The 15,000-nt window shown below is 37.3% G+C and overlaps 1 protein-coding gene across 6 annotated transcripts in view; it reads left to right on the forward strand.

Moving 5' to 3' along the window:
* The window catches only part of LOC122259330 (glutamine--fructose-6-phosphate aminotransferase [isomerizing] 2), a 32,348-nt gene extending 19,925 nt beyond the window's left edge, over window positions 1–12,423 (forward strand). For 2 of the 6 annotated variants that reach the window (XM_043026043.2, XM_086535987.1), the window contains exons 5-13: window positions 1,550–1,691; window positions 2,733–2,777; window positions 9,037–9,197; window positions 9,376–9,618; window positions 9,731–9,960; window positions 10,079–10,334; window positions 10,520–10,633; window positions 10,784–10,912; window positions 11,076–12,423. In XM_043026043.2, coding sequence (XP_042881977.1) covers window positions 1,550–1,691; window positions 2,733–2,777; window positions 9,037–9,197; window positions 9,376–9,618; window positions 9,731–9,960; window positions 10,079–10,334; window positions 10,520–10,633; window positions 10,784–10,912; window positions 11,076–11,321 — 1,566 coding nt within the window. In that variant the 3' untranslated portion in view covers window positions 11,322–12,423. Of the gene's footprint in view, window positions 1–1,549; window positions 1,692–2,732; window positions 2,778–3,853; window positions 3,881–9,036; window positions 9,198–9,375; window positions 9,619–9,730; window positions 9,961–10,078; window positions 10,335–10,519; window positions 10,634–10,783; window positions 10,913–11,075 lie in introns of all 6 variants that reach the window. The other 4 variants (XM_043026046.2, XM_086535988.1, XM_043026048.2 and 1 more) reach the window with 2 other exon arrangements.
* The last annotated feature ends 2,577 nt before the right edge of the window (window positions 12,424–15,000 follow it).

The following is a 15,000-nucleotide window of genomic DNA, read 5'->3' on the forward strand; positions in this document are numbered from 1 at the left end:
GAGAGGAAGGGAAAGAAGTGTGAGTGTGAGATTCTGTACACGAACCCCCTAAATCCCTCCTGTTCTGCTAGTTCTGAGCCACGGCGGCGCCACACGCCAAGGCCTCCCTGGGCGGAGGTCTCTTATCCCAGAACCTGTTTCAAGAGTTGATCCCGTTACAAGCGTCCTTTCAAAGGCCCCCTTCATAATAATCCTACCTCTCACTCGTGTCATTCTTGCAGAGCCCCCTCTTCTTGTTCCTCCCCGTCAATACTATCCTCGTAATTCTCGCCGACTTTGAGAATCGTAAATGCTTATTAAATGGAGTCACTGTAACCTTTCTAACCTCTTATATTGTCCCTTTATTCCTTTTACCTGCGCGACGTATTTCTTCTCCTTCCACTCACGCGAATCGACCGCTTTTGTTTACTTAGGTCGTTGGGGGAGCAAATTTGCGCTTCATATTGGAATAAACTCACAAACGTAATTAGATGTTTACGTGTTCATTACGAGAGACCATAATCTGCTCGGGTGGAGATTGGCGTAGTTTGAGAGGGAATAGGTGACCTGCGAGCAATAGGCGTAGATGAATTAGAAAAGAGAACGATAATAGACGGCGGTGGCTAGCCCTCTCGCTGAACTAACCCGAGGGTTGGGAGAAGGTTGGGAGAGAAAGCCGGCCCCCTTAGGGTGTGAGGCAGCAGTCTTGCTCCCAGAGGTGGCTAGCGCATCAATGATTTAGTTTAGTAAGAACATGCAGCTTGGTTAACCTCTTTGCATGTGCATTTAAATCATGCCCTCTGTTTTCCCGGTCTCCAAGACGAAACAGCCATAGAACAAGTTGCTGTTATAAGATTTTCCCGTTCTCTTCGCTTGTGGTTCCGTCTGCGGTTCGGCAATTGGAGTTGAGAGGCATATGCATTCACTGTGTGTGATATGACAGTTCTCTCTCTGTCTGTTTCCCCCTTTTTTGTCGCTCATGTAAAATTTCAGCGGTCGATTTCAACCACACGGCAGGAAAAAGGAAATAATTCTGCCGAACTCTTTTTCTAGATAAGCTGAATATAGAATATTCAATTTGATTTTATAACTTCACAGCTAAATTCTAACTTCCTTCATAACACAAAACGGAAAACTGATTGATCACAGACTTGCCGTCCCCTAGTTCGCATTTACCCTGGGACGGCCCTAGTGCGGAGTCCACTCAAATGTGCGTGCTCGGGATGAGGAAATGGCGTGAGCAAATTTCAAACAATTCTTGGTTCTCGGAATAATCGAAATGCAAACACACTGACACAATATTGACACACTCACGCACACTGAAACGCACACGCACGCACACACACACGCACACGCACACGCGCGCGCGCACACACACACACACACACACACACACACACACACACACACACACACACACACACACACACACACACACACACACACACACACACACACACACACACAGATTTCCATATTTCTAGTTGGATCGCATCAACCATTTCACTTCGACCAACGACAATCAATACCCAAAGAACAGGAGAGAATTAACCAATTCCAAACATTACAGGAGGGAGCCTTTGCCCTTTGCTTCAAGAGCAAGCACTTCCCAGGAGAGGCTGTGGCCACCCGCCGAGGATCACCCCTGCTCGTAGGCATCAAGACCAAGACCAAGCTGGCCACAGACCACATCCCTGTTCTCTACAGCAAGGGTGAGCTTTTGGCTTCTCGTCCGCCCCTTCTTCGCAAACTTGTCCACAGCTCTCGATCACGTGAACTTTTCCTGAAGTCTAAGCCGGTGGGAAAGTTTGCATATTTTCATTTGGGAGACCTATTTGCATATTGCATAATTGACAGCAGAATGTTATTCTTGCTTGAAGAACACTACAGGAAGAGTTGATAGGATCTGTGGATTTGTTGTTTGTATTTCAAATGTATTGCTTTCTAACAAGCTCATTTTTGTTTGTAATGTTGATTGAATACAGCACTTAATTTGAAGTTAGTTTATGTATTTGGAGCACAGTATGAGGTAGAAGTTTAATTTGAGAATATTTGAATTTGGATTAGTTGTTACGAGAATTTTGATGATCATTATTATCTTTTAAAAGTATTATATGTTTTTGATATATATGTATGTATTTTTGCAATTGCAAATGTATTTTAGTTTTGTTTCTTTTTTAAATACTAATTAGAAATCTTATGATTTTTGTATAGCGATTGATTAGGATATTAGTATAGAGATTATTAGCTCCAGTATTAGAATTTTAGGAGAACAGTATAGTTGTTTAGCATTTTTATAAATTTCCTTTACTTTCACCTTAGCTTAAAGGTGGTTTAGCCATGTATTGCCTCCTTACCCTGGTTAACACCTAATGCTATGTTACGGTAACAGCTAACATAACACTCCAGAACCATCAAATGTGGACCTGATGTCAATGCCAACTCTTCAGGGTCAAACTTCATTATTGATGAAATTTCTTTGATTGATCATAATATTGATTGAACCAGTGGAAAGAAGTGAGGGGGGGGGGTGTTAATAACACTTGAATATCAAGCTTCATTTATACTTTGAAGATTAGTCGATCCAGTTAATCAGTTCTCGTGAGTTCATCCATTGGGAGATCTCCCTTGAAGTATTTTGTGCTTTTGAAGGTTCTACCATGGCTGAAGAATTGGCAGGTTGGTTCAATCCAAGTTCACTAATGCAAGAGCCTCACTACTAACCTGTTGGCATTATTTCCCCACAAACTAAGATGTGTACGAGTTCGGAGGACGGTCACTGGGTGCAAGAGAGAGAGGCAAGTGATGAGAGAGGAATGGTCACAGATATTCCTGCATGAGATGTTTGTGAACACTAAGCAGTGTATTTTATCTGCATGATATGCTTCTATTGCATGCTTCTTTATCTAATAACCCTATATGTGTTTAGAGAATAAGCAGGTGTTACACATTAATCACACACACTGCTATTTGCTGCAGCCCGACAAATGTTTTACAGCTGTCACGTACCTGTACACCCAATTGGTTCACCACACTGCACCTGTAACACATGTATGAATGTTTCAACAGTAGTTTCTTCCAAGGTTTGTTTAAAAGGCTTAAGTTTGAAATGCTTCTATATGCCATCAGCTGATGCCCTTATTCTTCATTAAGATAATGAATCTAAACATATATTTTGTGTAAGACAAGAGAAAATTCCCACAACAAAAGACATTTTTTTTTAAAAACTGACAAAGACTGTACTTTATGACTTAAACAGAAATGTTAAAAAGGCTGTACATTGTTATTATACAATTATGCCATGGCAAAAAACACTCTTTTCCCTTGGCAAATGGGGTTTTGACAATTTCTCTTCCTCATTTCTTCTGAAAATGAACTCCCATTCTTGAGAGTTGGTATGGCTTTTTGGTGATCTCTTTCTTTGGTAACACTTCAGGTGGTTGGGTTTGAATTTTTTTTTTTCGGTAATGAAGCCTGGGTACAAAGGTGACTGAATGGATAAGAAGTTAACCCACACCTCATGAAAGATGCAGGCTTCCATGTGTGCATTTCCAGGCGTGAATCACCTTTTTGCTTTCAGAGTTATTGTCCACTTCTATTTGGTCTTTATTGGCAGGATATATTAACCACCCCTTTTATTTCTGATAGTTGGTTTGTAGGTCAATTATTATTATGTTCTCCTAAGGTTATTCATATATAAATATATCCGTAGGTATGAGTTTTCATTTTTTGTGCGTGTGTATTTTTCATCCTCTTAATCTTCCTGTGTCTGTAACATGTTAGGCAGAGTTTATATATTCCATTAATTCACATTGAATCTTCCTCCCCCTCTCATGTTTGCTCCTGCCTGCCCCGCCATCCTCGCTACATGCAGACTCCCCCGAGAAGGTTGAGCTGAAAGGTAGTTAGTCAGTCGTCCTTTCCCATGTCAAGGGTTCTTGGCCACTGTTGAAAATATATTTAATTCTAATTTATCTCTTTTATAACTTCTTAGTTTTTGTACACTTCTCTCTTCTTGATTTTTATATAACCTAATTGAATAGATCTTCATCGTGTTTATATATACGGGGTGTATATATATATACATATTTCTACATATTGCATTGACAGAATTGGTCTTCTTTGATTTCTGGATGTCATGACCCAAAATAGTCTCCATTACTTTTTTTCAAAATGAAGATGGATTTTTTTTTTTAAATGCCAACCTTTGAAAGAATTTTGTGCTAAAATTTTGTGATAATGAGTAATATTTGAAAGATTAATGATCCCTCACATTTTCTTGTGTATGTTTCTGTTAAAGAAAATGTATATGAGAATTGTAATATTGGTATTTTTGAATAACTGTAGTGCTTTTTGTAAAAAAACGACAAGATTTAAAGATTTGATTCATAGATACCTATTTCGACAGTTACACCCATTAATTCAGTTTTCAATCAGCCATCACACTTACCTCAAGATTCTAATGATCTCAAGGAATTTGAATATATGAAACCTGATTGCACATCACTAAATAAAATCTAATCTTCTGCATCAAAAAGGTAATGGGGACGACTTAACAGAAGTGGTTCTTGGTGCTCATACTTTGCATGAGAACAAGTCATGATTATGGGTGATGAGATGGTGAGAAAGCTTCCCCGATTTTCATCCATTTTGCCGCCTGTGTGGCCTCTGTTGGTGATGGTGTTGCCTTGCATAGGGTTTTCTGTCTTTTTCTCTATTTTTTTATTTTTTTTATTGTATTTATGCAAGTTTTGGGTTTGTCTTCTTTGGTGACTGATGATTTTGACATGTGAAGGTTATTTGGGGTATTTATTCAATGATTGTGAAAATAATGAGCTCTGATTTTTTTTTTTTTTTTTTTTTTTTTTTTTTTTAATCTTTCTCCTAAAGGCAATAAATGCTTGTTATGATAGATAGGTAGATAGTTCTTAGATATTTCATTAAGCAGTCCATATGATATTATGCTCATAGATTAATGATATCATGAGGCTACACTTATTCTATAACAAGAGTCTATTGCCTGGAGAAACATAACACAGTCTTATGTATGAAGAAATAACATTCAAAGCAAAAAACAAAAGGTCCTCTACACATTCATTATAACTACATAACATATACTTGAAAAAAGATTCAGAAGTGAAAACAAATATATTAAGAAATATGTTATATCTTCCTTATGACTGAGAAAGAAATTCCATATAACAAAATAATAATTCTTCACCAAATATAACTGTCCCTCTGTTACCCTTGGCAACTGTCGTATTTGTTATACCCAGTTTGTAATTTTATGTGGAATGTGCTTGTTGTGTTACTAATTATGTATGTTGTTCTGTTCGTGTCCCAGTGTGATTCTCTAGCCTTTTTCCCGAGGTAGACTTGTTTCTTGTTTTGTCATAACACTTCTTTCAGTGTCTTACTCTTGCGTTTCTTTCCCATCTTAGATGTATTTTGGTCTTTTCTCGTAAATGTCTTGTCCTCATGATGTTATGTTTTGTGTTAAAAGTTTCAACATTTTCGGCTTAGTAACTGATTGTCCGCAGTGGGGTCGTTGAGTAGTTGCTCTTTTACAAGATTTAAATAAATGTTTATTTGTTGTGTCATTTTTTTTTATAATGTGCTTGATTTTATGTGCAAAGTAAATTGTGATTTTTTTTCCTCTAAGATTTAGATAGTCTTGCTTAAATATCTGATCAGTAACAGGTAGATTAATGAAAATATAAGAATTGCGTAGGTGTTTTGTTGTATATCACAAGATTTGGCATCAGCCATTTGGAAAATAATTTGTAGATTAATTCTTAATGACCTTGTTTATAGTATTCAGATTACTTTTCATTATTTCTATGAATTTTTTATCAGTTGCATAAATGCATGTAGAAGTTGGAAAATATATAGGAAATAGAAATAGAGTGCTGTTATATAGCCATTTTTAGTTAAGAAGCAAATTTTTATCCTCAATAACATCCTGTGGCTAATATCCTTCTCTTTTAGAGTGCTAACATCATGAATAGCCAACACAGGTGTTCAGGCTTTATTTGAGTAATATGACTTAATTAACCTTTTCATTTTCCAATCCTCTGAAACCTTCTCCAACCCGTCGGTCCTGATGATAGACTTAGAAGGTAATGGTTCCCTCTCGTTCTGTTCTCCCTTTCCATCCCCTTTTTTCTTTCTAGTTTCCTTTTTCTTATATATACATTTTTCTTACTTTTTTTTTTTTTTTTTCTTTTTTCCTCTTCCCAAGATGGGACTTCAACACACTGGCATTTTTTCATCTGACAAGTTGCACTGGATTTGATCATATCAGGTGTCTTTATTCCGTGTTAGTGAAGGCCGTTGCCATCATTAACTTGGATTAAATTTCTGTTGATCAATATGCTAGTTGCAAGTTGCAGATGAAGACTTGGGAATGAGTGTAGATGTCCTCTATGTTCCTCTTTACTATCAATTATCCTTCAAGTTTTTATTTTTATTTATTTTTATTTTTTTATTTTATTTTATTTTTTAAAAATAATTCTCTCGTTTTTTTTCCCCCTCTTATTTCATGCTTAAAAGACTAGTTTCTGAAGTAACAGCTCTAGAACAGGATGAGAATAGGGTAATTGTACATAATTTTACTTTAGTTCTCCCTAAATAATTTGGGATCCTTAGTAACACATTAAATGTTGATGTTATAGGTTCCTCTTTCCCAAGTTTTGTAAATATGTGTCTTGTCATCTGTAAATAGTAATTGGGAAAATAAAAAGAGTGGACAAAATTGCTACATAGGGAATATTCAATAGAAAGAAGTTTGTGAAATGTTCAGAGTGAATAGACGAGTTTGTACTTTATTTATCTGTATTGCACCATATTTTTGTTTTGTTGTTATTTCTGTAAATAATTTGTATCTTTGTTTCCCCGTCAACCCATCCCAATCCTACAACCTTAGCACTTCCCAAATCAGGTAATATTTTTTTTTTTCTTTTGAACAGTGATAGAATGAGTGAGATAATGAGTTAATGAGTAAGTAAGAATGTGTGTGTGTGTGTGTGTGTGTGTGTGTGTGTGTGTGTGTGTGTGTGTGTGTGTGTGTGTGTGTGTGTGTGTGTGTGTGTGTGTGTGTGTGTGTGTGTATGTGTGTGTGTACGTGTCTGTGTCTGTGTGTTTGTTTGTGCGTGTGCTTGTGCGTGTGCTTGTGTGTGTGCTTGTGTGTGTGTGTGTGTGTGTGTGTGTGTGTGTGTGTGTGTGTGTGTGTGTGTGTGTGTGTATTAGTATGGATGTACAATCAAGTACACACATGCATTTATATTAAAATTATTGCGTTGATAAAGAAACATAAACAATTTGTTTTTATATATATATATCTTTTTTTATGATCCAAATTATTAATGAGAATACATCTATACTTTATTTGGATTATGATTCACATGCTAATATATTAATGTCTTATTCAAAATATGAAAATATATGTTTAATATGAAATACTATATTTTATTGAAAATTATAGTAGGCCTTACTTCATGAAATATTGAAATTTTATAAATTACTTGACTTTTGACTGACATTTTTTTAGGAAATTTTCTTTAATTCTCTTTCATAATCTCAGCTAATTATGTAGACTAACATTTTTTTTCTAAACCTACGAATTGATATGGTAGTGTCGTACTTTATCTCATATTTTATTGGAACTGTACTGAAATTTTATACTTATTATTTATAAAGATCACTTAACAATTGGACTAAAAGAAATATAACAATGAGAAATACAATTAAAACTTTCTATCACATTCTTTTGCACTTACTACACATTAAAGGTGACACAGTACTTCGCTAGCAGTAGAACCATTGCAAGATCAACATTTGAGGCCACTTTCTTCTTGTTGCGAAAAGAAAGAAGCATAACATTCAAATGATATATACAAGTGTGACTAGAGTTGAACTGAGAAACCATTGGAATATTTATTAGAGATGTTGGCTTAACCTGTTAACGATGGGTGACAAGATATCATGTCAAGTGGTGGCAGCGTCAGCCGCCGGGGACGAGATATTTTGTCGTGGCTATCCTCCTGGCCGGCACGTCGGGTGATCGGGCGTATAGCACTTGGCTGCGGCCAGTGTGGGCAAAAATCCCAATGCGTTAGGCTTACGTGTTTGAAATATCCCGGCGTTCCGACCATTTGGAGCCAAAATAGCCCCGTCGGCAACGGGTTAAGCAAGAATCCTCGAAGTGTTTGATAAGGGGCAGGCTCGATGTGACTGCATGTACCTATGGCATCAAACAGTAACACAACCCTAGCAGTTATAATGCCAGAGCTCCCTGTGTCTATTTTTAGGTATATATAGTGTAGATATTACACTGCATGACACCCTGACTTCCTCTGCTCTCTCCATGACATCCAGCATATTCAATTTTCAAACCTATATGACCTTTAGAAAGCATGCACTCCCTCCCTTAACCTGTAGCACAGATGACAAGACTAACAGCTGAAGTAGTAGATTTTGACTGTCACTCATTTAGCCATTTGTACCATTATTGTATTTTCTAATCCATGTTGACCAATGTTTTAATTTTTTCTCCCCCCCATCCTCCCTCCTACCCACTTCTCATTTTCATTATGGTTGGCTTCCGTCTCTGGTCGTCCTGCTGCATGACATCACAACCCCTCATATCCTTCTCTCCCTCATATCCAACAGACAACCAAGGTAAAGTATATAAGTTTATATGTGCTTGTATTTTTTTTTTCACTTTCAGTGTTGTTTTTTCAAGTGTTATGTTTTAAAAGTCACAGTGAGTGGTTCCACATTTTGCAATATTCATTGCCAATTTTAGACCATCTGCTTTTAATCTTCAGCTTGTTTGAGTTTTTAATTATATTTTTTGGCATAGGCCTCCTTTTTATTTTGCTTTTATTTGTAATGCTTTTTTATTAAGTTTTTACTTGCTATTTGTTGTTATCCTCTTTTTACTTATGGATTTTGACTTCATTTTACTGGTTATGAACCCATTCATATGAAGCTTTACTTTTTTACAATCAAGAAACCCCCAAAAAAAGCCTCTTCATAATTATTAACGTCCCACAGATCACCGTCCCCATGCCAATGACATCCCTGCAACTGGCTTCAACCGTACACAGTCCACCACAGAATTCCTTCCTTTGGGTGATGACAGGGAAGTGGAGTACTTCTTTGCCTCTGATGCTTCAGCCATCATCGAGCACACAGACCGTGTTATCTACCTTCTGGTAAGACTTTTGCTTATCTCAATACTGATAAATTAAAATTTTTGTAAGGAAGGTTTGCATGAAGAAGGGTGTGCATATTTTCTGGGCAAAGTTTTAATTTTACTCTTCGAAAGCCATTAGTTGTAACAAATAACAGTTCTAGTCCTTTAGAGTACGCAATTATCACCGCTAATTTCAGGATGACGATGTATCCAGTGTAGACACAGAGGGCGTCTTGAAGATTCACCGTCTCAAACGCTCTCTGGAAGACACACATGCCCGTGAAATCACAACCCTCAAGATGGAGATCCAGCAGATCATGAAGGGCAACTTCTCCTCCTTCATGCAAAAGGAAATCTTTGAGCAGCCTGAGTCCGTTGTCAACACCATGAGAGGACGCATCAACTTTGACCGAGAGACTGTTGTTTTGGGTGGCATCAAGGTGCGCAGTTTTTTTTTGCTCTTGTTATATTGGTTTTGAGAATGTGTTGCAACAAAACAATTTATAGGTAATTCTGGGATGAATAATAGTTTAACTGATTCTTGTTATCCAGGACTACATCAGCGAAATTCGCCGTTGCCGCCGTCTGCTCCTTATTGCTTGTGGAACATCATACCACTCAGCCATCGCAACAAGACAGTTGCTTGAAGAGCTCACTGAACTCCCTGTCATGGTTGATTTAGCCTCAGACTTCCTCGACCGCAACACACCCATCTTCAGAGATGATGTGTGCTTCTTCATTTCACAGTCTGGAGAAACTGCAGATACTCTCATGGCTCTGAGGTAGCTAAAGATCACCATGACTATGATAGTTTTTCAAAAAAGTTCCTTTTTATATATATATTTCTGGTTATGTTTTATAATCAGTGATAATACATACTCAGATTAACTGTCATTTCAGATATTGCAAACAACGTGGTGCCTTGATTGTAGGAATTACCAACACAGTCGGCTCTTCCATCTGCCGAGAGTCTCACTGTGGAGTGCATATTAATGCTGGGCCTGAAATTGGTGTTGCATCCACAAAGGCCTACACTTCCCAGATGATTTCTCTTGTTATGTTTGCTCTCATGATCTCGGAGGATCGCATCTCAGCCCAGCCCCGTCGTTCGGAAATTATTCAGGGACTGCAAAGGCTACCTGAGCAGATCAAGGAGGTATGATTTTGCTAGAATTCCTCAATTGTTATGATGAGATTTTATATTCAGTTTGCAGTATTATATGTAATTAACATTTTAGTATCCACCCAGTTTTGAAAGGGAATTTAGCTCTAAATAAGCCAGCAGGTATTATTACCAAATTGTTTTGTGATTCAGCAAATTTTCTTATATTTCCTTCACAGGTGTTGGATCTAGATTCAAAGATTCAGGAGATCAGTAAAGAAGTGTTCGAGAAGAAATCCTTGCTGGTTCTTGGACGTGGCTATAACTACTCAACCTGTCTTGAAGGGGCTCTGGTAAGAAATCAAGATTAATGTGAATGGTATATGTATCCCTGAATACAGAAATTTATGGTGTTATTCCTGTGTTGTTTTTTGTATTGTATTGTATCGTATGTATAGTAAGGTAAGTAAGGACCTTTCTGATATTCTTTTTTCTTCTCACAGAAAATCAAGGAAATCACATACATGCACAGTGAAGGTATTCTAGCTGGAGAACTCAAGCACGGTCCCCTTGCCCTCGTTGACAGAGGCATGCCCATCATCATGATTTGCACACGTGACAATGTATTTGTGGTTAGTAAAATGCGGATTTTGTTTGTTTGTTTGTTTATATCAAGGTTCATTTATATTTTTCCAGCTTGTGATGAATTAAGGAAGATCATGAATTAGAATTTGAATTTTTTAGGGAAATGTCAGTAGAAAGTTATAAACTCATTCCATGCCCTGTGATCCTCAGAAATGCATGAACGCACTCCAACAAGTTACAGCCCGTGAAGGACGACCAATCCTCATTTGCCACAAGGGTGATGAAGAGCCACAGAAGTACGGCTCCAGCGTCCTTGAGGTCCCCAAGACGGTCGACTGTCTCCAGGGTCTCCTCACAGTCATTCCCATGCAGCTGCTTTCTTACCACATTGCTGTCCTCAGGGGCTGCAATGTCGACTGTCCACGAAATTTGGCAAAATCTGTTACTGTGGAATAGAAATGTCTTGTCAACATCCTGCATTCTTCCTGTGCTCATCTCATTGTTCTCATATTGGTCCACAACAGTTATTCTTGGTGAACGAATTATAGCTGTACTGATATTTGTATTTTTCAAGGTATTAGAGGAAATCTTATATATTAGGGTTGGGAAAATTCAGGAACCAAATATATTGTTGCAGGGAGGAATTTTAAGGTGAGCCAGATGGTTTGTAGTTTCCATCTGTGATTGTTTGATGCTAACCCTTATCTAGGTGATAATCTGGATGATACTAAGCTCTCTTGCTTCTCTCCATCCCTACAGTATTTCTCCCCCTTTTGAGCTTGTAAATTTTTCACTCCCAGTTGCTCACTGACCTGAGATGAATTCTCGTATTGATTGATCTTTTTCATCCTAAGTAATGGAATAGATTTTCTTCTAAAATTCCTGGTAATTAACTACATTTTGTCTAAATGTTAGTGTTGAGTTCTTTGCCTTGTCTGATTTAGAAATGAAAGTGACTTGGCAGTTCAGATTCTGTAAAGTAATTTTTTGCAGTTCACTGACATCTAACGTTTGTATATGAGAATCCTTGTATATATGTATTTATTGTTAAGATCTTTTAGATCAGGCCTCAACATGTGGCTTCCAAATTGTTGAAACTCATTAAAAGTTTATAGATAGAGACATTTGAATTTAGTGAAATTTGTTAAACCAACACTGATATTCATTTGTAATTTTTTTCCTGATTATCTTGTAATCTGTCAATTATTCAGATAATTTCACATTTTGCTAAAAGCAGTCCTTTCATTCCTGTTAGATATTATGTACTTGCACTTTGTTTTGTATGTGATTTGCACAGAGGATGTACAAAATATTAAAAACATTACAGTATGATTCATAACATTGGAAAAAAAAAAAACATTCCCTAAATTGACATTGAGGAAAATAGAAACTATAATACTTACGTAAATAGCCTACGTATTGTGCATAGTTTACAAATATATTTGCCCCAGTGCCAGTGTCTCTGCTGAGTCTTTTTTGTATAAATACATTTTTGTTATTGGTTTCTTGTGTAAAGAAATCATTATGAACAGAGTTGGAATTAAAACCTGCATTATCATACACTTGTATTACTCTTTCCCTTTATGCCATGTGAGCAAAGAAGCATATTTTTTGATGATTGTTTGAAATATTTTATGTGTGTACAAAGTAGAAAAATTAGAAGCTTACTTACACTCCAAGAGAGTGATAAATAGCACTTGAAAGTTGAAATGGACACTAAATTACATTAGTGTGAGGCAATTTTCCTCCATGCCAATGCATGTCATAAAATGTGTAGTTATTAACCCATTGCGGATAGGGATGTCTCCTGGATGGGTTTTATTTCAGAGCAAGGCAGCTTGAAGCATCATAATTTGAATCTTCCCACTCTCTTTTAGTCACTCATTATTAAACTAGAGCCATATTTGTTTCATAGTGTTTAGAGACATATATGCCATGTGAGAGGCTCAATCAAGGCTACAGTTGACTATAATTGTAGTATATGATCAGCTCAATATTTTCCTTATACTAAGTATGATAGAAGTATTGCTGTCTTATGGGAGGGTAAAAAGCAACTTTGTATTTTTGTGCTGTCATGAACGAATACGAAACCACCTACAATGAAGATAACATGAAGAGGTAGGGAAGAAGGAAACCTGTGCTTATGACTGAGTGCTACAGTAAAAGGCATCCCTATTGGCACAGCAGCACAATTTAGACACAGTGTATGGTTTGAGTCAACTTCCTTGTCTCGTTCTGCCTGCACATCCTTCATCTCCAGTACTTTAGAACAAGAGGTCATCAACTTGCTGTGTGCCATCGCTCACTATCTTGTGCTTGCTAGAGACTGTAGATGAGTGCCATTCAAGGCTCTCTCTCTTACTAGTGCTAGAAGGTGGTGCCATCTAGGTTTTGGAAGTTAGGTTTGCTCAATATTACAGCAATTATAGTAACTATGACTGCAATTGCCATCATCACTCACTCTTTACTCATAGCACAATGATCCAAAATCCCTGAACGTCGTGTATGTCATGATGCCCGTCGTCAGGCCAAAGCTCCTGTGTCATGTATGTCATGACACCTGTCCGTGAGAATACTTTGCCTTCGGGAACTTTTTTGCATTTTATACTACTAGAAGCTGAATTATTGTAGTTATCCCTCTTACTATAAAGCTAATATTTTCTCTGAAACCTTATCATTGAGACAGTAATATCGTCAGTTATGCATGTTTTAGCATTTGAAGAGCAATTTTTAAAATTAAAGTTGAAGTTCACTGTATAATAACTGGGAAATGAATAAGTTCCGGTATGGGAATGTAGCACACTTTCAGGATAGAACAGATGGAAAACGTCTTACCACTGTGACTCCTGTGGGGGTGTCATTGAGGTTAAAGATACTGGTTACCATTCTGCAAAAATGTAATCTTTTACTTGATTGATCCTTATGTTGTGGTGAGGATGGGTCAGTATTTGATGGCAATTATACATGCCATGATCATGTAGGCTATTCACTTGATCTCCATGCTAGATAGACATTAGTTCTGTATCTCTGATGTTGTTAGTTCTCAAGCTATGGCTTTCTGGAATCGGGCCAAACCTTCATTTTTCAATTATTTTCTAGAAATAATATTTAGCTTGATCAGGATAATAATTTAAAAAAAAGGGCAAAAAAATATTGTCTCCATGCTTCTGATTTCCCTCTTATGCAGGCAACTGTACACTCGGATGATTTCCCACCGCTTCTCTTAATCGATCAATATTTCATTAGATCTGCATGATTTACTTATGGACACCAAGAGATGCAGTGGAAAAAGTTTTCAGTTGAATTTTCTTTCTTTGAGTCTAAATATTCAGGTGGCAATCAAGAGGTGGAAACTGAAGCCAACAATGATGGTTTGTACCAGATAGACAGAAAGTGGAAAGAGAGAGAATGAACGAATGAATGAATGAATGAATGAAAAAAGAAAAGAAAAAAAAAAGGGTGAATGAGAGGGTGAGAGGGTAATTAATGAATAAGAGAAAGTGAGAGAGCAAGAGATGTCACAGGACAAGGGAAATGGAATTCCTAGACTAATGATGTGATAGTTCCCAAGTGGCTGGATGTGTCATGAAGGAAGGGCAAGATGAAAAGCAATCTAATCTAGTAAAATCAACATCCTGTGCTGTGGAGATGAGTGAGGAGCTCAGAGCAGTCACACACTAGCCTTCAGTAATAATGGGTCACCCACTATACTCATTATTGTATGATATTTATCTTAACCCCTTGCCGAAGGGGCTATTTTGGCTCCAAATGGTCGAAAAGCCTAACGCCTTGGGATTCTCGCCTGTACTGGCCATGGCCGAGTGCTATATGCCCGATCACCGGGCACACCAGCCAGGAGGATAGCCACCATGAAATATCTCGTCCCCGGCGGCTGACGCTGCCACCACTTGACGTGATATCTTGTCACCCAGGTTAACACAATTTTTTTATATATGCCTAACAAATCACTTTGACTAATTGATTAATTAATCCATTGATATCAAGGATATGCATTGTCTACTATGGTTTTGTTTTATTGATTTTTTTTCAACATAGATATGGTTACGCTCGTGTTTAATCACCAAAAAGTAAATTAATAGGCTTACTTGACCTCAACCATTTACCATTTTCCTTG

Source organism: Penaeus japonicus, unplaced genomic scaffold (assembly GCF_977035675.1).
Source record: "Penaeus japonicus unplaced genomic scaffold, GWHDUDI00000001_assembly GWHDUDI00000004, whole genome shotgun sequence".
Classification (NCBI taxonomy): domain Eukaryota; kingdom Metazoa; phylum Arthropoda; class Malacostraca; order Decapoda; family Penaeidae; genus Penaeus; species Penaeus japonicus.